The following is a 19,327-nucleotide window of genomic DNA, read 5'->3' on the forward strand; positions in this document are numbered from 1 at the left end:
AGGAGTGATATATGGTGTCTCCCAATGTCTAATTATTAACTAGGAAGTGTGAGTAAATCACCATCAGCGTTAAGCCCTGATGTGTGAAGACAGAATTAGGCAATTCCAGCATCAAAAGGCTTTGATTTCAAACAGATCCTGTTTTGCTTTCCCTCCTTCACCTCTTCCCTGAACCTGCAGGACCCCAGCTGCAGGGAAGCACAGCCCAGAGCTCAGCAGAGCTCAGCTCCCAAGAGCTGGCCCAGGAGGAGCAGCCCTGGCAGCAGAGGGAGGCTGTCCATGCCAGCTGGATGTTCCTGGGCAGGGAATGCTGATATCTGCCAGGAGAGCTCCTGCAGACCCCAAACCCTGTCCCTGACCCAAGCCAAGGTCCCTGCTGGCACCACTGAATGACTCCTCCAGAATCCCCCTAAAAGAGGCAGAGAAATGCACATCAGGGGCACTGGGCAGAGCCAGAGGGGCTTGGGAATGCCAGCAGGGTGATGTTCAAGGGTAAAGAGACTCATTTCTCTTTTTAGAGGTCAATTTTCATTTCAGAGGTTAGGTCTCATTTTCATGCACTATCTATCAGTGTTTCTAATGCTGCACTCTCTGACCTTTCTGATTTGCAGACCCCTAAGAATTTCCAGTTGAGACAAAGAGCTAAGGAGAGCTGAAATCAGTCTGGTGACAAAAGGCTCACTTGTCCTGCACCTTACAGAGCAAATCAAATTAAAAAAAAGTCCATCTATAGATCCCCTTTCAAGCTCCCACTCAGCATTTGGATTTCTACCAACACCAGAGAAAATTTAAGTTTGCAGCTCAAATATTATTTTAAACCCCCTTGAAATGCTTTTTTAAAACTTGATTTTTATATTTAATAAAATGCAAGCTGAAATCGCTGGACAGTCTCCTTTTAAAACCCATTTTATTCAAATCCAGGTTTGTGTAAGATGCACAGATTTGCCTATTTTCGAAGAACCCATTAGGAGAAGCTCCAAATCAAGCTTTAAAATGTGTTATTAACCATCTAGCCAGCCATTTGAAAGATACATGCCTGTGATAAGAGTATTGTATTGCCATTAACCTGTGGGATGGTTTGAGACATCTCTTATTCACACAAAACTCTAAATGCATCTAATTAAAGCCACAAGATCAGCTGTCCATATTAATCACTCACCGGTTTAATTAAGGTAAACCAGCTTGTCACCAAGCCAGGCTTCTCTATTCTTCACCATTATTGACTTTTAATGGTTTTCTGGGTTGGGAACTCCTTGCTCATGGCATTATCAAATTCCTGGACAGGACACCTCACTGTGGGGACACCAGGGGAAATTCACCCAGCAGTGAAGCTGCTGTGAGTCCCACAGGGGGTTTAAGGATGCTGACCTTGGTAAATCCCTCTGAGGGGGATGAGAAATCTGGATTGGATGTTCTGGCTCCTCTGTGGTGCCCACAGCCAGGACTGCTGTCACCAAATGCACACCAAAAGCAGGGGAGGAGGGAGCAGCAGAGCAGAGGAAAAAAGGGATTATGGATATTCCCAATTCTCCCTGGGCATACCTGCTGCCAGCAGTGATGAACATTTGTTCTGGGAAGAGCTGCTACCAGTGGAACACTTAGCATATGAACACTAACCTAATTCCTGTTGGAAATAAACCAATTTCCACTCTCTCCTTTAGCAGAGGAGTATTTCAACCTAACAATAAAATCTCCACTGTAGCATGTCAGAGCAGCAGCTCCCTGGTAGCAGGCTGGAATTTTAAGTCTTAATGCTGCAATATCAGCTGTAATGAATTCTACGTAAATATGACTTCCAAAAATAAAAAGCTTTTTTCTTCCCTAAAAACCATGGATGGAGGAGAATTTAAAGGAAAAGGAAATGGGCTCCAGCCTCTCACTGCTGCCTTCTGAAACACTGCAACTATTCCCACCCAAATAAAAATATTTCACTGCATTTTTCAGCTCAGCTTTCCATCACCATCCAATATGGGTCATCACAATAAAAACTGTAACTGCTTATAAAACAAGAACAGGAGAAAAGGCAAAGAGGGATGAACAGGCAGAAGAGAGTTAAATCCTGAATCATCACAAAATTCCACCAGACCCACCTGCTGAATTCTACTGAATATTAAGACCTGGATAAAAAAATTGTTTTTCCAGAAGAAAAACAGATTAATTAAAGAGCTTTTTCTTACAATCTATAATAAAACAGTAGAACTACTTGTTCTGTTGTCACCAACTCGTGCACATTCATCAAATCTGGTTCATTTTATTTGCCTAATTTCACCCTGACACACAGAGGAAGCTGCTTCCCAGTGCTGCTCCTTATCTGAACGTTCACCTTTTAAGCAGCAATCAAACTAACAACTATAAAATGTTATTTGGAAGAGTGCAGAGGATCCCAAGGCAAGGCTGGATGTGATTTCAGTGGAAGGAAGAGGCAGGTGCTGCAGTGCAGGCTGCAATCAGTGTTATGCACAGGGGTCAGAGGCTGGGAGCACCCTCAGCCTGTGCTGCTGATCACTCCTGCAGGAGCAGCTCCCTCCCAGGTTTTATTTCCATGCCCACATGCAATCACACACACACACAAAGCCCTGCTCAGTGGTGACCCAGGGAAGGCAGAGCCATTCAGGCCCTGGCAGCTCCTTTGTGCCGCGCTCTCCCCGCTCTCAATGCAACGTTCAGCCCCAGCTCCGCGCCCTGACAAATAAAGGAGAGCACTTTATGAGTCCAATTTAATTGGGAGGTGACAGGAAACACAGAGCCACTTTCCTCAGCCTGTCCCTGAGCTGGCCTCAGCTCCAGCCTCTGGCAAACCCCACTGAGCACAGGACACAAGCAGGGCAGCAGAGCAGGCACAGGCACCCCACAAACACCGGGGAGCTGCAGCATCCTCCCTGCCAGGAAACATTTTGGGGATGGAAGGGTGGGAGGGAGGGAGAGAGATCACAAAAAGCCCAGCAAGAGAGGAGAATGGATGTGCAGCTGCCCGTGGGCTCAGCAGATGTCTGTGTGTGATGTACGAGGCCGGGGGAAGCTGTCGGAGCCGCTGCCAAGCACTGGAGGTGATTAAAGCCTCAGCACCAGATTTCCAGTCCGTGGGGTTCCCAAAGTGGCACCCATGCCTGCCTGTGCTGCCAGATGTTGCTGGCTGGTGCTGCCCCTGCAGCTGGAGCAGCAGGGAAGGCAATCTGGAGCTCTGCCTTCCAGAGGGGCCCCTGGCACCCATCCTTCACCTCTGCCCCAGCCTCAAACTGCTCCAATTTGCTGCCACTTCCCTCTTGGGAAATGGCCAAGATACAGTTGTGCCTGGCAGACCCATTTGTTTTACTCAGGTGATTCTCTTCCCTCAATGACCTCTATTAGTTTAAGTTTTAATTTAGATTAACCCCAGCACCCCAATTAACCAGTGAGGGGAGAAGCTAAGCTGGGCTTGCTCATATTTCTGAAATCACGATTTAACAGAGTTACAGTTATTAGAGGGAGAGATGGGGACACTCATCCATTGCTGTTCTGTTTGAAAAAAATTAACATTTCAGAAGTACCTCCTCTGCACAGGTCCTTAGTCTGTCAATCTCAGCTGTTTCTCCACCCCAAGAGTTTGTTACACCAATTTCACTTCTCCTGTGTTCTTAGGGTCCAATCTGCCCCCACAGCTGAACTTCTGCAGCACTTGGAGCCCAAATCCCACCTCAGCATTATCTCCAGAGATTTGGCCCCTCCAATCCCTGCTGCCAACAGGACAGGTGCTCTCCCATCACCATTTGGAGCCTGGCATCCCCACATGGCAACAGCTCTCTGCTACTCCCCAAAAACCTTCCTGGACACTCCAATATAACTATTCAGATAAAAAAAAATCTGTATTTCCAGTGATACAATATTTGTTCAGTTCTGAAGTTCAGGCTCTGTGTGGATCATCAAAGCAGGCAGTGGTTTTCACACACAGTGACATATTCCTCCATATGTGACAATTGCAGTTCCCACAAAGCTGGCACTGTCTTTATTAAACAAACTACAAGCACAGTGTTTCCGTGCACTGGGTGCAGATTCCTTGCTTCTAAGAATTTTGCAAATAAAAGGAATAACTGGCCTGGATCCAAGCTGGCCCAATTCCAAGAGAAGTGCTGGAGCAGCCCAGGAGCTCTCCCATTCAGCAGGTAAATGAGATGATTTAGGCAGAGACAAAAACAACTTCCAGTGCTCCTGAGGCTGTTTTTCCTAAGGGGGCTCTGCCCACAGAGAGGATTCAGAGCTTTTCCTCTCAGTTCCTGCAGCCCTGACACACTCAAGCACCAGCAGCAAGTTCACATCCACAGGGCACCTTAAAATTCAGAGCAAAAACTGAGAGCAGGGTGCCCTGAGGGACCTGCAGAGATTCTGGGTGTTAAACCAGGTGAGTTTTACAGGTAAAGAGGAATATGGAGCACAGAACCAGCATTTTCTCTGTAAGCATTAAAATCCAGCTGGAGCCAGAATTCCAACACACATTTACCATCACCTACCTGGTGATAAAAGTCATCATCATCAAATATCTCCTCATCGATGTCCTTCAGGTGCCTGTTGGAGTCTGAGGCAGGGAGGACTTCCTGGAAGCATCAAGGAAATACTGAGAGCTCATTTCTGCACACTCCTGTGCCTAACTCCAGAGACATCACGTGCAGCAGCTTGTAAACACACTTGATGATATGAAGGAATGGGGAAAAACTCCCAACATAACCAGCTTTTAAGGACCAGGAATACATTTAAAGGCAAGGCAGAAACGCTGCCAATGCCAAAATAGATTTATGATGCCTTTACTGGGAAATAAATAGGACTGTGCAAAGTCTTTCTGGCAAAGCACTACAGATATTTTTAATGTAATGGCAAAAATACATCTTGCAAGTCCAGTAATTCTACCTGATCTCTCAGAATTGAGTATTTATTCATTCTTAAATACGAAATTAATAAAGGGCTTACTACTAACATATTCTGTAGGTTATATGCAGTATGATTTTAAAAGAGAATTTCTGGGTTACAGGCTGAGCTGCAGAGTGAAAAGCAAGTTTTGCTGCCGCTACCACAAAAATCAGATTTAGTGAGCAGCACAGGAGGGGCACAATCCCAGCTCAAACCAGTTCAGGAATTGAGACAGGAGACATCACAAAACTGGAATTTAGATGTTTTTACTCAGCCATTACACTGCAGGAACCAACGCTCAGACACCACCTGCTCCATCCCCATCCCCAAAGAGAACACAACACCCACTAAAGGATCTCCCAGCATGGACCAGGGGAACCAACCCCTCCTTACCGAGGTGTCAGGCCCAGGCTCAGGCTCAGGGCCAGGCTCAGGCTGCTGCTCCTGCTTGCCCAGCACGGTGTAGAGCGAGCGGCGGGTCTGGGTGCGGCGCAGCAGCCGCTCCCTGTCCAGCAGCACGTGCTCGATCTGCGCCAGCACCGAGCGCTCCAAGGCTCCAAAACCCTGCGGGCACCAAGCAGTGTCACACAGCACACACAGCCTCTCCTCCAGGCACCCCTGCTCCTCCAGCCTTCCATGTCACTCCAAGAGAAAGAGGGGGGTGTTTCTGGAGGATTTTTTATTTGTTTCTCCCTTCCCGACCCGAGGCAAGTTGACGCCTGGCTTAATAAAATGCCTTTGCTGTTCTGGTTCAGATTAACTTCTGGATGATGAATATCAACTCAGAGATGTGAGGAGACCCTGGATCTCTGGGTGGAATGATTACCCATTGTATTAAAGCCTAGACTGCATGGAGGAGAGCCTCAGAGGGCCCCCACAAACAGCTCCTGCAGCAGGAGTGACATTTTCCTGGAGATTATTTGCTGCTGGAGATTGCCTGTGATGGGATGTCTGGCTGAGACAACACAGAAACTGCCAAGAGACACCTTACAGCATCCCAGGTTGCTCCAAGCCCCATCCAGCCTGTTCTTGGACACTTCCAGGGATGGGGCAGGCACAGCTGCTCTGAGCACCCTGTGCCCCACACTCACAGGGAAGAATTTATTCCCTGTATCCCACCCAAATTTCCCCTTTTTCAGCTTGAACTAGTTCCCCAGATCCCTGCTCCACGAGAGCCATGTCAGCACACACAAAGCAGGCCTTGCCTTCCCCATTTTGCCAGTTGCCAGCTTTGTCTTGTCGTGCCACTTCTGCAGGGTGCTGTTCCTGTAGGTCCTGAAGTCCCTGTAGCGCTTGGCTATGAACTCAGGGTACTCCTCAAACTTCAGTTTCCTTTTGGGGAGGCTCCTCCTCTTCTCCTGAGCCTTCTTCCCGGGCTCCTCATCGCTGCTGCTTGGGATTTCATCCTCACTGGAACAAAAGCACTCAGATAAACACCCTGTGCCTCCCTCAGGCAATGTGGGAGTCCTTGGAGGCCACTCTACCACCAGCCCACAGCACACTGATAATTTTAATAAAAGCCCCACGGTTTAGCCCCTGCTCCATTATCAGAAATATGACAAACCAGACTTCCCACAAGGCAGAAGGAATTCAAATAACAGAGTGTCTGTCACCCAGCCACAGCAGCAGCTGAGAGAGCAGCAGGGTGAGGGTGGTTCAGGAGGGCTGGGCTTTGTCCTGATTGCTGCAGACCACAGGGCTCAGAAAGATCCAATCTCTCTTTGCATTTACCTCTCAGTTTTTGCTTGCTTTCCATCCACCAGATGCCTGGTGCCTGGGTACTGATAAAGCAGCTCATCCTGAAGTTCCACCAGCGCTTTCAGCAAGGCCTCCAGGGCTTTACAACCTGCAGAGCAAGAGACACAAGTGACAAGATCTGATCTATGGGGGAAACTTTAAACCATGACCTGGCAAGTTTAATGAGAATATTCTGATCAGAAAAGTAGAACTGCAGGCCCAGAGATCCTCAGGAAGAGAGGAAGGGAAGAGAAGAAGGGGTGGAGGGGTGTAAATTGATCAATACACGGTGTGAATGGGATTTTTATTGGGAGAGCAGTGGCACACTGGGTGTTGACACACACAAATCCTGAAGGGGGATGTGGTGCTGTGTATCCAAAGGCTTCTGCAGCTGACAGGTTTCCTGTATCCATGCAGTGCCTGTTCCAATGGCTGTGGGGTCTCCAAGGACACACAGCTCTGACTGTGGGACAGGTTAACTGCACACTGCCACAGCTCTTCAAAAATGGCAACCAACAATCCTCCCTGCAGAACCCTGACAGAAAACAAGTGTGTGCCCAGACTTGCACAAACCATCCCTTTGCACACCCATCTCAGGGTCAGCTCTCCCAGGTGAAACACCTGGCACAGCCCTACCCAAAAACATGAACTCAGAGCATGTGGGTTTGTGTGAGAGCAGGAGCTGGGACCTTCCCCAGAGCTTCCCCTGCTGCCCCTCTGCTCTGCTCAACTCCCCAACCTCCCCTGGCACATGGCACCAAAACAACAGGGAGAACCTTTCCCCAGCCCATTTTTTTTCTTCATTTCTGCTTTTCAGTGGGGGACACAGAGATCATGGGTAGAGTGAACAGCAAATCTTCCTCAGGCAGACAGAGGCAGAAATCAGCCCAGACACTCAGAGGTCTCAATCTCCACGTGCTCCCACTGTGATATTGCTCAGCTGTCACCACCTCCAGATAAATTATGGCCTGACCTCAGTAACAGCAATGTCAAGGAGAAGATGCTTTAAGATTTTTGTTGCAGATCAGCTGTTGGACTCACCCTCCCTGAGCCCATGGCTCATCGTAGATACACTGACAACTGCTCTCTATAAACCTATTAACGGATTAGGTTTGCTGCACTTGTAAATCAGACGTGTGTGAGCATCAAAACAATTCCACCAGACAAACAGACAAAAGCCAAAAAAAATGCATTTGTTGTAGGTGTCTGCAGCTGAAGCATCACTTGCAGGAGCCAAGTGCCCCCACCCTAGCCTGAGTGCAGAGCTTACACCAGCAAAATCCTTCCTGCTGCCTGCAACACAGCCAAACGTCCCCAGAGCTTCCCAAACTGTTTATTTTCTCCCTGCTGCCTCTCCTCCAGCAGCAGTGCTAATGCACCCCAGGCAGCTTTGATCCTGGCAATTACAACTGGAGTAGCACTCCAGCCCTTCTGGGGTATAGCAGGGCCACGTTGAGCAGGCAGGGAAATAAAGACAGGCTCAAGCTGCCCCAGGCTCTGAGATACAGACCCCAGCAGAAGTGGGGCTGGGGAGCAATTTTATTTGGAGTGAAGGGGCTGGAGAGGGCAGGGAAGACAATGACCATGTGTCTAACTGGGTGGGAGGGCTAATTATTGCAGGCAGTGGCTTCATCAGGAGCTCTTAGAGCTGGGTGATTTCCCTGATCTCAGTTCTTGTGTGTTTAATAGCATTACTGGATGGCATTCTCACTTCTGCTGCTGGCTGCTTCAGTGTGCTGCAAACTCAACTTCAGCAGCCAATGTCACCCTCCTCTGCTCTCTTCCCCTGTAGCCCTGCTCTATCCAGCTCACTTTTCATTCCAGAAGGAGCTGCTTTCTTCCCTCTGTTCCCTTGTCTGCCTGTTTTGGGGCAGTCTGGCCCCACCTGTGAACGCAGGCAGCACAAACCAAAACTGCTCCATGGATGCAAACTGGGTCACTTTGAAAGGAGGTGGACATTGACTGACCCTCCTACCCCAGCAGGGTTTTTGTAATGCTGCTCCTTGTCTGAAACAAGAACACAACAAACGTGGCTGAGTGTAACTTGCAGCTCAGATAGAGTCAGTGATGAGGCACTTTTAAGAGTCCACAGGAGTTCATTGTGTCCAGCAGGGAAAAAGTTGTTCCAGATCCAGCAGGCAGCAGACCAATCCACCCAGAAGGCTGGGAGCCAGCCCCAGTAAATCAAAGTGTGCCTTTCTCTCAGTGCTCCTCACACATCCTCGTTTCACCCAGCCCTCCAGCCAGGCTGGAAGCTGCCCTGGAGTTTTAGCTCCATTCAGGGATAGCACTGCCATGGATCAAAGTGTCAGGAGACCCACCAGAGATGAAACCCATCCTGCTGCTCTCAAACCACACCAAATCAATTCTGTCAGTGCCACTGGCTGTGGACAAACTGCAGTGGGGGGAGCTGGCAGCAGGGAGCTGCCAAGGATCCCATGCACTGCCCTGGGGCTGGGCTGCCAGGGGGGCTCCAGGCCCAGGATTCCCACCAGGAACAGCCCTGGATTCCTTTCCAGGCTCTCACTCCACCCTCCCAAGCAGCCACATGCAGGGACACTGAATCCATGGAAAACCCTTCCTGGGATGCAGCAGCAGGAGCCACCACCTGCCCAGCACACAGCCCCACTCCAGAGCCTGTGCCAGCACTGGAAATTCAGGAGTTTTTCCCCTCAATTAAACCTGAGGCTCTGGCATCACTGGAATATCACAGGCACACAGTGTTTTCTGTTCTCCCTGCACCTCCACACAGGAAAGCTGGAGCAATGCTGGCACTGGGATCAGGGCATGCAGAGCAAAACTGAGCTGTACAATATTGAGAGCCCCCATGGAGCCCCCAGCACACAAATCAACAGGAGGAGAGGAATCCAAGCCTGATTTCAGTGGCTGCACACCACAAGTATCTCCACCTGGTACACAGGTTTATCCAGCACAGAGGGGGAATCTTCCCTCCCTCCAGAGGGCTGTGGGACAGGAGTTAAACTCCAGGTCAAAATGGCCCTTGAAGAGCTGGCCCTGGAACAATGCTCCCCATTCACATCCAGCAGCCAGCCACTTGCACTCGTCATCCCCAGCAATTAATCCCCCACCAAACACGTTTGATTAAATCTTTTCAAGCAAATCCTTTGCTTTGCTTTTGTTAGTTCACTTCTTGTCAACATCTATTAAAATATGCCTTTAATTCTCCCACAATCTTAAAAAACACCGATTCCACTGTCTTCAACTTTAATCAACTGTATGGCCGGCATTTTTCATTTCATAATAATGTGCTGTTTGGAATTCAAGAGGCAGGCTCAACATCAATCATTCGGCAAGAATTTTTCCACTGCAATAAATATGCAAATGAGGAAAGCCAGTCAGTCGTATTTCAGGCCCGACTTGCTAGTGTTTTAAAAAAGACACAAATTTATTAATTGCCGTTGGCCAGCGGAATCCTATTACTTTGGGCATTGATTACAAAGCTGTGTGAGTGATTATTGTGCAACTCGCAGGCTATCCAGGCATGAGGAAAAATTATTAAAGCAAGGCAGAGATTATCAACTCGGAATAACAATAAGCCTTAACATTTTAGGCCTCTAACTTCTTCAACAAAGAATTACGCCGCGGCTCCGCCGTACCGTAATTCTGAAGGCTGTCAGTGTTACTTCTGGAGCTTGCTCTGAATTCCCAGCAGCAGGAAAAGGCAGGGGAATTCCTCCAGGTGTCACATCCCAGACATGGGGCTGTGGATGGAATTCTCAGTGTGGAAGGAAGCTCAGGAGGAGCAAGGTGGGGCACAGAAATAAAAGAAATAATTCTGTGTGGTGAGCCAGCCCAGACTCATGTTAAAGGTGATTTTTTACAGGTGCTGTGGTTGCATTCCCATTTCTCACAGACTTCAGCACAAAGCACTGGGAAATCTGTCCAAATTTAGGAAATGATGGGAGCAACACTCCTTTCATGCCTCCCAAAACAGCGAGTTTGGGGAATTTTATCAAGTGACAGCAGGAAAGGGCTGACTTTGCTGCCATACCCAGCCCAGTTTGCTGGTTCCATTGGAATGCAAATGATGCAAGAGCCTCTGCAGAGGGGAAAATTGTCTTCCCTGGGCACAAAGGAGCCAGGGCTGCACCCCCCTCCCGCAGCAGTGCTTCAGCTGACTCCCAAGGAGTTCCAGAACTGCCTCAATTTAGCCCTTTCACTCCAGTATTACTGCACCTGACAGGGAGGACAACAGGATCAGACACAGATGAGTTTGCTAAAAGTAAAGAAAATAACTGGATTCAACAACAGAATAAAGGCTGGGTATTCAGGGGTTTATTAGAGGGGACTGGGGGAGGGGGGAAGCTGAGGAGGAGAGAAAGAGAAACACTTCCATGAAGTTCATGCTCTGCTGATTCTCCTCAACCATCATCTTTTGATATCAGCCCAAACCAGGGAGGGGATGGGGCTGGCAAAAAAAATGAGATTTATAAAAACTGATGCTTTCCATTAGTGGAAATGCAAAGAAGCTGACAGCACACATTGCTGCCTCTGCCAGCCTGGAGTCCCCAAATACACGGGCAAGGAGGAGAAAGGAGGAGGAAATGTGAAATTTCATAGTTCTATCTGGATATTAAGGCCAGAAGGGAACATTAGCCCATCCAGACTGACCTCTCCACACAATACCAGGCCATTAATTACACTTATCAAGACAAGCCCTGAGTTTCCACCTCAAGGTACCCAGTTGCCAATTAATCCCAGTTAGCTGACATTTGCACACGCTTGTCTGGACACTTTTAAAGCCTTTGTTTCCCTGCATCTTGTTTGTGCAGTACACAGAGTAACATGCACAAATATTTAGCTAAATTCAGTTTAATTAGCTATTAATCTTGAGAAACTCAGGTGTAGGCAAAGCTGTCTGAGTGTGGTGTAATCCCAAGGGCTGGATCAGGTCACCAGCCAGGGACTGTCCCAGCATTTCCTGCACTAAAATTTAAGGCAGATTTCAGATATCACCCCTGAACAACACACATGGCTGTGAAGGGCACCTGTAAAATAATTTTACCACACCTACACATGGCAAGGAGACAAAAATTCTGCTCAAAAACACTGAATAACCACAAGCTGAAAGCCTTGGCACCCCATGAGGGAGGGCAAAAGTTTTTTCTCTGAAAACAGCCCAAAACTGCACGTTAAATAAAAGTCCTGCATTTCTCCACTACCTCCCACACAGAATTCCTGAACAAATCACAGACAGTAATGGCAAAACACAAAATACCTCCCTGGTACCTGTCACAGCCCAAATTCTGCACATGTCCAAAACATCACGGACTTCATGACCCAACCTCACATTCACACCCAACAACAGAGCTCCAAAACTGAGCCCAGGGTTTTGTCTGAGCCTCTCCCCTCCCACTGGCACACACAGCACCCCCAGGGGTTGCTCATCCTCACTGAGCCCACTCCTCACCGAAAGCTCTCCATGCCATATTGCACAGAATTTATTAAAAAAAGGGATCTGATTCATTCATTTCTTTCAGCTGAGAGAAGAGTCTTCATTAATGTCAACAGGCTTTGGCTCAGTCCCAAAAGGAGCTGAACAGATTCTCCATGAGATCAGAGAGGAGAGGTGAAATTTGGGGACACCTGCATCCACATCCATTTAAATCACATCCAACCCTGCAGGAACTGACAGGGCTGATGCTTTTTGTATTCATAAAGTGTCCAGACTAATACAATTCAATTAAAATGAACTACCAGTTTTAAGTGGGCTAGATCTGATCACAATAATTTACACTCAGGCTTGAAACCCAGTTCTGCTGTCACACATTTGTGCAGGCTCCCAGTGAAATCTTCAAAGCAAGAATATATTTAAGTCCATGATCTTGCCTAGCACCAATTAATCCTGTAACTGCTCTATGCCTCTGGAACTGTGTAATCTGCCTGTGCCTCGGTTCCTCCCCCTCCCTGGGACACTCACCCTGCTCTGCATTAATGCATTCACATCTCCAGATGGAGGTGTGGATACACTGCAGCTCTAAAAGAGATCCAGGAATAGAGGTGAGAACAAAATTATGAGGGAGCTCTTGGCTGCTGAGTCCTGCAAGCTTTCCCTAGAAATCCCAAGTCTGTGTTAATAAATCCCATTTCCTCAGAGAGCTGCTCCCTACCCAGGTGTGTCCAGGTGAGGGGCACTGCCAGGCACATCCTCTCTCCCAGGAACAGCTTCTCTGGCACCTACAGCAGGCTGGATTTTATCCAAAATTACTCCCTGCTTAATCAGGGTCTTCAACACGACTTACCTGGATGTTGTGGAGGACGTAAAAATATTTTAGTGACTGGGATTAAGAGAGTCCAACAAAAATCCTCATTAAAAAGACATTGAGAACACACTGATACACTGACCAGAGACTAAACAGAATCTTTCCCTCTCTCCCAAATTTCAAAATATTGCAGAACCAACCCAGAAGAAAATTAAAATATTCAGTGAGAAACACTCAGAGAGACCTAAGTGTGCTGTTCACATTTTTTTACCTGATTCACTTTATTCAGGTTTGTTTTATTACTGATCACAAACCTTGGTCAAACTTCACCACAGCTCCCCAAAGTGGAAACAAGTTCATTATTTGTTGTCCCCACTTCTGTTCCTCCACTGAGCAAATCCATCCCCACACACCCTGCATACTTACTTTTACCAAACCCACTGTTTCCTCCATTTCTTGAAATTATCTGCACCTCATGCTGAGGAATAGAAATGTGGGATTCTGGTATTTTCTCTTAATCCACTGATAGATGGAGTCAAAGCCAAAAAACCCCAAAATCCCACAAAAATGCAGTGAGCAGTTCACATTTCAGGGACCTCCTCAACTCCTGCACAGCCACTTGTCCCTTTAAAATCCTGCAATTCCCACCAGTTTCTGGCAAAAAAAAAAGCTTCCTCACCTGGATTTCTGTACATCCTTACCTGTACATAAATAACACAATCTGCTATTTAAAAGCTGGAATTCACAGCTCTTTTTGAAAACCATAAAGTATTAAAAGTTTCCAGTTTAGTATTTTTAACTAGAATTAGAAAGAAAAAGCTACAGACCTGCACTGAGAAGCTCAGGGCTTTGAGGATGAAGAAATTTAATTCCTTAAAGCCCTTGTTACCTCCTTGTCCCTCAATTATTTGTGGGTTTTTCTGTCATTTTATCAAGATTTAACACAACAAGCCCCAAACCCTGGAAGTGTTTAATTCCTCACACTGGATGTGGCTCCATCAGTGTTTATCCCACCTCCACTCTGGCTCTGCCTTGCCCTTGAGGTGATTTTTGGAGACAATTTCAGGAGATCCCTTTCCAAGCTCCCAGCTGAGAGCAGTGTGAGTGGCAGGGCTGCAATCTGTGCAGCACAGCACAGAAACTTGCACCTTGCACTCCTTTTCTATGTAAATAATGCAGGGATCCTGCGGGAACATGCCAGGGATTGGAATTTTTAATTAATGGCTCTCTTTAATGTGCAAATCAGGAGCAGATTGCAAATTCTGACTCGCATTGATTATGAAAAACATTAATTGAACGTGCAAGACCCCAAACAGAGGCAACATCTCAAGCCCTGGACCAGACTGGAAGATGCAGGGGAATACAAATCTGTCCTGGGGAAAGAGCCCACCTTGGAATTGTGAGCTGGGAGGGTTTGTGTGAGCAGGGCAATAAACTCTGGGTGTTTGTGCTGCTTTCAGGGCTCAGCCACTCTGATCTCAGCACTAAAAACCATCTCAGTGAGTGCAAAACAGGAATAAACATGAGCTCCACCACCACAGTTTGGTCTCCCATTTGTATGTAAAGAGGGTGACAGAAAAAAAAAAAATCTGGAATATAATTAAAGATTTAAATTTTAAAAAAAAAAGAAAAAAATAGGGAAATAAAAAGTAAGACAGCACAAACAAAGCAATGCTGTCTCTTTAAACAGAAATTCATCCTATATAAATTATGGCCATAAACTTTTCCTGCAGTGCAGCCTAATTAATTCTTGTTCTATACACAAAGGGAAATGCTGGGTGACAAATGGGTGTGAAGCCTGAAAGCTGCCAGGTCTGCAAAACATTTTCTACTTCAATTTATAAGCAATTTTGCAGTAAATCATCTACCAGAACCTGAGATCTCAGGAATCTAAGGTTGTCCAAAGCATGTTGTAACATTAAAAAAAAAAAATCATAAAAGATTACAAAAATAATAAATTAAACACTTTAGGTTTTGTAACCTCTGGTCTCAAAATCTGGAAAATGAGCATGACCTTGCCATTTCCACCCAGGTTTGGCTTTAAAACTGCAAATGGATGGAGAATTGCTGTCTCCCCTTTAACACAACTACACTCTCAGCTTTTGGCAATTCCAGCACCACACAGGGCTGTTCTGAGCAGGAGATACCCAAGAGGAAAATACACAAAGGACAATTTTCCAATTCAAAAAATTCAATCTTCCTCTGAGCACAGAGCAGAAATTTCATGAGAAATGGAAAAATTTGGGAAAAATCACTGGAAACACTCTTGTCCAGGAGCTGTGAGAGTCTCCTGACTTCAGCATCCTGCAGTCTGGGATTTTGGCACCAAGTCTTTTGTGCAACTGGAACACCAAATCATTCCCTCCTGTTCAAGGAGGATGATAAAAACGTGCCAGATTTATTTGGAGGGTTTGGACAGAAGTGCTGAGGGTTCCCTGCAAGGAGAGATCATCCAGGCCAAAACAGAGGCCATGTCATGATGATCCCAAATCCTCCCCAGGGCTGAAGCTCATCATGTACAAGTGTAGCAGCAGAATGTTCCTGAATTCAGTATTTCCCATCTGCCAGCCTGAGATCTCCTCTGCTGACCCTGCCCAGGTCACTCCAGCTTTATGTTCTGCCTGATGAGCACAGAGCACAAACCCAGGCTCTGAGGAACAGAGTGACCCCCACAGCTCCCCTGGTAGAGGGTGAGGAGAAGGTGAGGAGGGGATCATTCAGCACTTCTGAGCAGTGGGGTTTCCCTCAGAGCTCTGCACAGCTGAGGGATCAGCCTCTGCAGCACTGGGGACATCACACTCCATGTTCTTGGGTGTATTTTGCTTATGGGAAATACCAAAATGTCAAGCATTGTTTCTGTTAAAGGTCTTTAATGATATTGCATCTTAGACCTGTAATGAAACATGGAGCTGGGGCAGTTTGCAATGCATCTCATTAAGGACATTAATAATGTGTGTTCCTCTGAAAGGTCAGCACAGCTTTGGTGGGACTTTGCCTTTTTGTCCTTAATCACTTCATCTAAAGCAGCAGAGCCAACTCTAAAGCAGAGGGCAGCTCACCTGCAGCTGCAGCTCCTGGGCAGGGGGGAGGCAGAGGATCACAGCCAAAACTTGCTGCCAAGGTTCAGGGTCATGTCTGATGGCCCAGACATCTCTTCCCACCATGCATTCACCTCCAGGCCAGAAAAAAGGTGTCCAAACATAAAAACCGAACAGACCCACACCCACAAAGCCCAGTGCTTTGCACTCACCAACTGCAGCCTGCATGTTATGATTTCACATTGGAGAATCTACTACAGAGCTCATCATTAGCAGGGATCTCAGGAACAAAGAGATGAAACAGCTGCATGCAGGAATTCATCTGCACAGAGCTCCTCTGGGCTGCATGATCCTGCTTTGGGCATTTTTGGCATTCACTGGCCCAGCACAAAACTGGTACAAAATGTGTCTGGACAAAGCATCCCAGCCCAGAACAGCAATTGTTTATCAGAGTCTGAGCAAAGGAGAAAGGTTAAAAGGCTCTTACAGTTCTCCACAGCGTTGTCAAAGTCCTGTCCCCCCTCCTTCCTGAACCTGGGGTAGGTGTCTGGCTGGGGCAGCCTGTTGGCTGTCAGGAGCACCTTCTGCATCTTGATCCTCCCTTCCATCAGCAGATCCCACAGGGCTTCACAACAGAAAGGAAAGGAAAGAATCAGTTAGCAAGACAAGGCACTTGTTCCTCCTGAAGGACCTGAAGGACCTGAAGCTCAGGCCCTCCCCTCTCAGGGCAGTCCTGGCATGCACTGACCAGCACAAAATGTTGTCTCTGGACAAAGCAAATCCCAGCTGCAGCTCTGTGACCCACAGACCAAACATCCCTGTGCTTTACTGTTTCAGAGGACAGCCTGCACACAGAGGTTTGATAGTTTAACAGCTCAGACAGGAAGAAATGGCATTTTGGGAGTTACATTTTGGAACAAAACAAAGTGGTCACAGCAGGAGCAGCACAGGAAGCTCCCAAACCCAACAGTGCCATGAGGATACTCAGCACTGGTTCAGTTAAACTGATGGATAAATACACTTCACATCATGAGCTGTTACAGCAGCAGTGACACCAGATGTGGCAGAACATCTGCACACACACACAGGGCTGCACAAGCAGGGTGCTGACAGCACCTCCCCATGCTGAGGGGCTTCCCAGCATGGCTGCTTTCACACTGCCAGCAAACACACAGCAAACAGGCACAAACCTAGCTGGTTCCTCACAGCTTTGCCCTTCTCCACTTCTGCAGACTCCTGTCCTCTGGAGAAGGTCAGCACTCCCCCATCATCTTCGCTGTCTTTGGTTTCTTTGCCATCATCGTGGTTTTCACTCCCAAATTCCTCCTCCTCCTCCTCACTTCCTTCTTCCATGTCAGCATCATCCTCATCCTCATCTTCATCCTCCCCTTCACTGCTCCCTGCATCATCCATCCCCTCTGTAAACTTCTCCAAGTCGGTGATATTCTGGAAGCTGAACTTTGGTGCCTTGGCCTGGGCAGGGGGCTCCTCCTCTTCATCATCCTCCAAGTCATCCTCCTGCTCACTGCCAGCACTGCTGGGCCTCTCCCTGCCCTTAGTGCCAGCACTGTCCTCCTCTTCTGAGCCTTCAGTGTCACTGTACCAGTCATCTAATTCATCTTCAGCTAATAAATGAGAGAAAAAAGTGATTTACTTAGCAGAACAATTCATCAGCAACAGCTCAGTTTGGGTTGTTAGATGTCCAACTCAATTCCAGCTGTTCCTTGCCCTGTAACAGGGCCCTGAGGTTGCTCAGTCATGTATTGACATCATGGTTTACCAGCAAAAAGGGGAAAAAAAAAAAGAGATTTCTTACCAGATCCTTCTTCAGACAGAGCATCTCCCCAGAGCTCTGCCTGCAAAGCTTTCCGAGATGTGGCTTTTCCACTGTACCTCTTATCAGCTTCCAGGAGAGAGGCTGAAGCTCTTTTCCTGATATTGCCAACAGGCAAAATGTCATCCGTGGTTTCATCCTCAAATCTGTCAATCACTTTAGCAACTGTAGCTGTGGGAGGAAATAAAAGGAATGGGTGTCTGAAACTCAACTGAATTGCAGTCTGGAAGGAGCCCTGGGAAGCTCCTCATGCTCTGTAACAGCAGGGGAACAGGAACTTGGAAAAGCATGGGGAAGGCTCACAAATCATTTCCTGCAAGGGGGAAAGGTTCCTGCATGAAGCAGAACATGAACTAAGCCTATCCAATCCCTCCCAAGGATGCAGGAGGGTCTCTGGAAATTCAGCCCCTCGTCTGGAGGACTCTGCCAAGCTGCAGTGCCTTCACTCACTCCATGCTCGCAGATTAAAAGAGGAAAACTCCAATTCAGATGCACTTTGGCCTTTTGCTACATATACGAGACACATAAACACAAAAATTCACTGTGGTTATTGCCTTTCTTCTTCTCCAGGACACAGAGCAGAGCAGTGCAGCCCAGAGAACACATCCCACCATCCTCCCTCCCTGCCCTCACTCATGTGCAAGGCACCCTGTGCCAAATTACAGGGTTGGCTCTGCTGGGGCAGTCCAGCGACTCAAATCATCACTGAGTGCTCCTAATGTGTGTCTGGAAATGTTAATGCCTCGCTTGGAGTGTCTGTTAGAGGCAGAGTGTGGCAAAAAAGTCTCCTGCTCATAACCAAAGCAACAAAACGTGCTCTAAGCAGAGTCACTCCAGCCAGCAGAGGATGGCAAAACGCTGGGCAACAAGGAGGGGCAGAGGCAAATCCTTGCAGCGCTCTCCTGGAGTGCTCAGTCCTGGCACCAGCGCAGGATGAAGCTCTCCCGGAGCAGCTGTGGCTGCCCTGGATCCCGGGCAGTGCCCAAAGCCAGGCTGGAAGGGATTGGAGCAGCCTGGGACAGAGGGAGTGTCCCTGCCATGGCAGGGGTGGCACTGGGTGGGCTCCAACCCAACCCAATCTGGGCTTCTGCCAAATCTAGAACAAAATCATGGTTACTAAAACGGGAAAAGGCCTTTGCTGACCACGGTAACTTCCTCAGTGGTTATTAAGACTTTTTTACAGGGCACTACTGCTCTCACAGAGCGTGCAGAACAGAACCAGGCTGAGCCCAGCACAGGCCCGATTCCCGAGAACCCCGATCCTGGCCACATCCCCCATCCCACAGACGGCTCGGTGCCCGAGATGAACTCCACGGCGGAGATAACCCCGAGACAGCCCCGACCCTGAGATCCCCCGGGCCGGCAGCACGGCAGCGCCCGATCCCTCCACGCCGCCGCCACGTGCGGCCACTCCGCCAGCACCCGGGCCTCCCCCGCCGGCCCCTCCCGCCCCCGCCGCCGCGGTGCCAACCCCGCTGCCCCGCTCCTCTCCTCCCGCACCTTCCTCCGCATCATCCTCGGGGTCCCGCGGGCCGGGCCGGGGGTCCAGCAGCTCCTGCAGCTGCAGCGCCAAGGGCGCCGCCATCTTGGGGCAGCGTGGGGGAGCGTGGGGGAGC

At 48.2% G+C, this 19,327-nt stretch overlaps 1 protein-coding gene across 1 annotated transcript in view; it reads right to left on the reverse strand.

Annotated features, from left to right (window-relative positions):
- AATF (apoptosis antagonizing transcription factor) overlaps nt 1-19,327 on the reverse strand; it is a 37,162-nt gene extending 17,835 nt beyond the window's left edge. The window contains exons 1-8 of the mRNA XM_033078024.1: nt 19,212-19,327; nt 17,694-17,882; nt 17,068-17,502; nt 16,365-16,502; nt 6,610-6,724; nt 6,084-6,288; nt 5,272-5,442; nt 4,485-4,568 (exon numbers count right to left, since the gene is read on the reverse strand). Coding sequence (XP_032933915.1) covers nt 4,485-4,568; nt 5,272-5,442; nt 6,084-6,288; nt 6,610-6,724; nt 16,365-16,502; nt 17,068-17,502; nt 17,694-17,882; nt 19,212-19,296 — 1,422 coding nt within the window. The 5' untranslated portion in view covers nt 19,297-19,327. The remainder of the gene's footprint in view (nt 1-4,484; nt 4,569-5,271; nt 5,443-6,083; nt 6,289-6,609; nt 6,725-16,364; nt 16,503-17,067; nt 17,503-17,693; nt 17,883-19,211) is intronic.

Source organism: Catharus ustulatus, chromosome 22 (genome assembly GCF_009819885.2).
Source record: "Catharus ustulatus isolate bCatUst1 chromosome 22, bCatUst1.pri.v2, whole genome shotgun sequence".
NCBI lineage: Eukaryota > Metazoa > Chordata > Aves > Passeriformes > Turdidae > Catharus > Catharus ustulatus.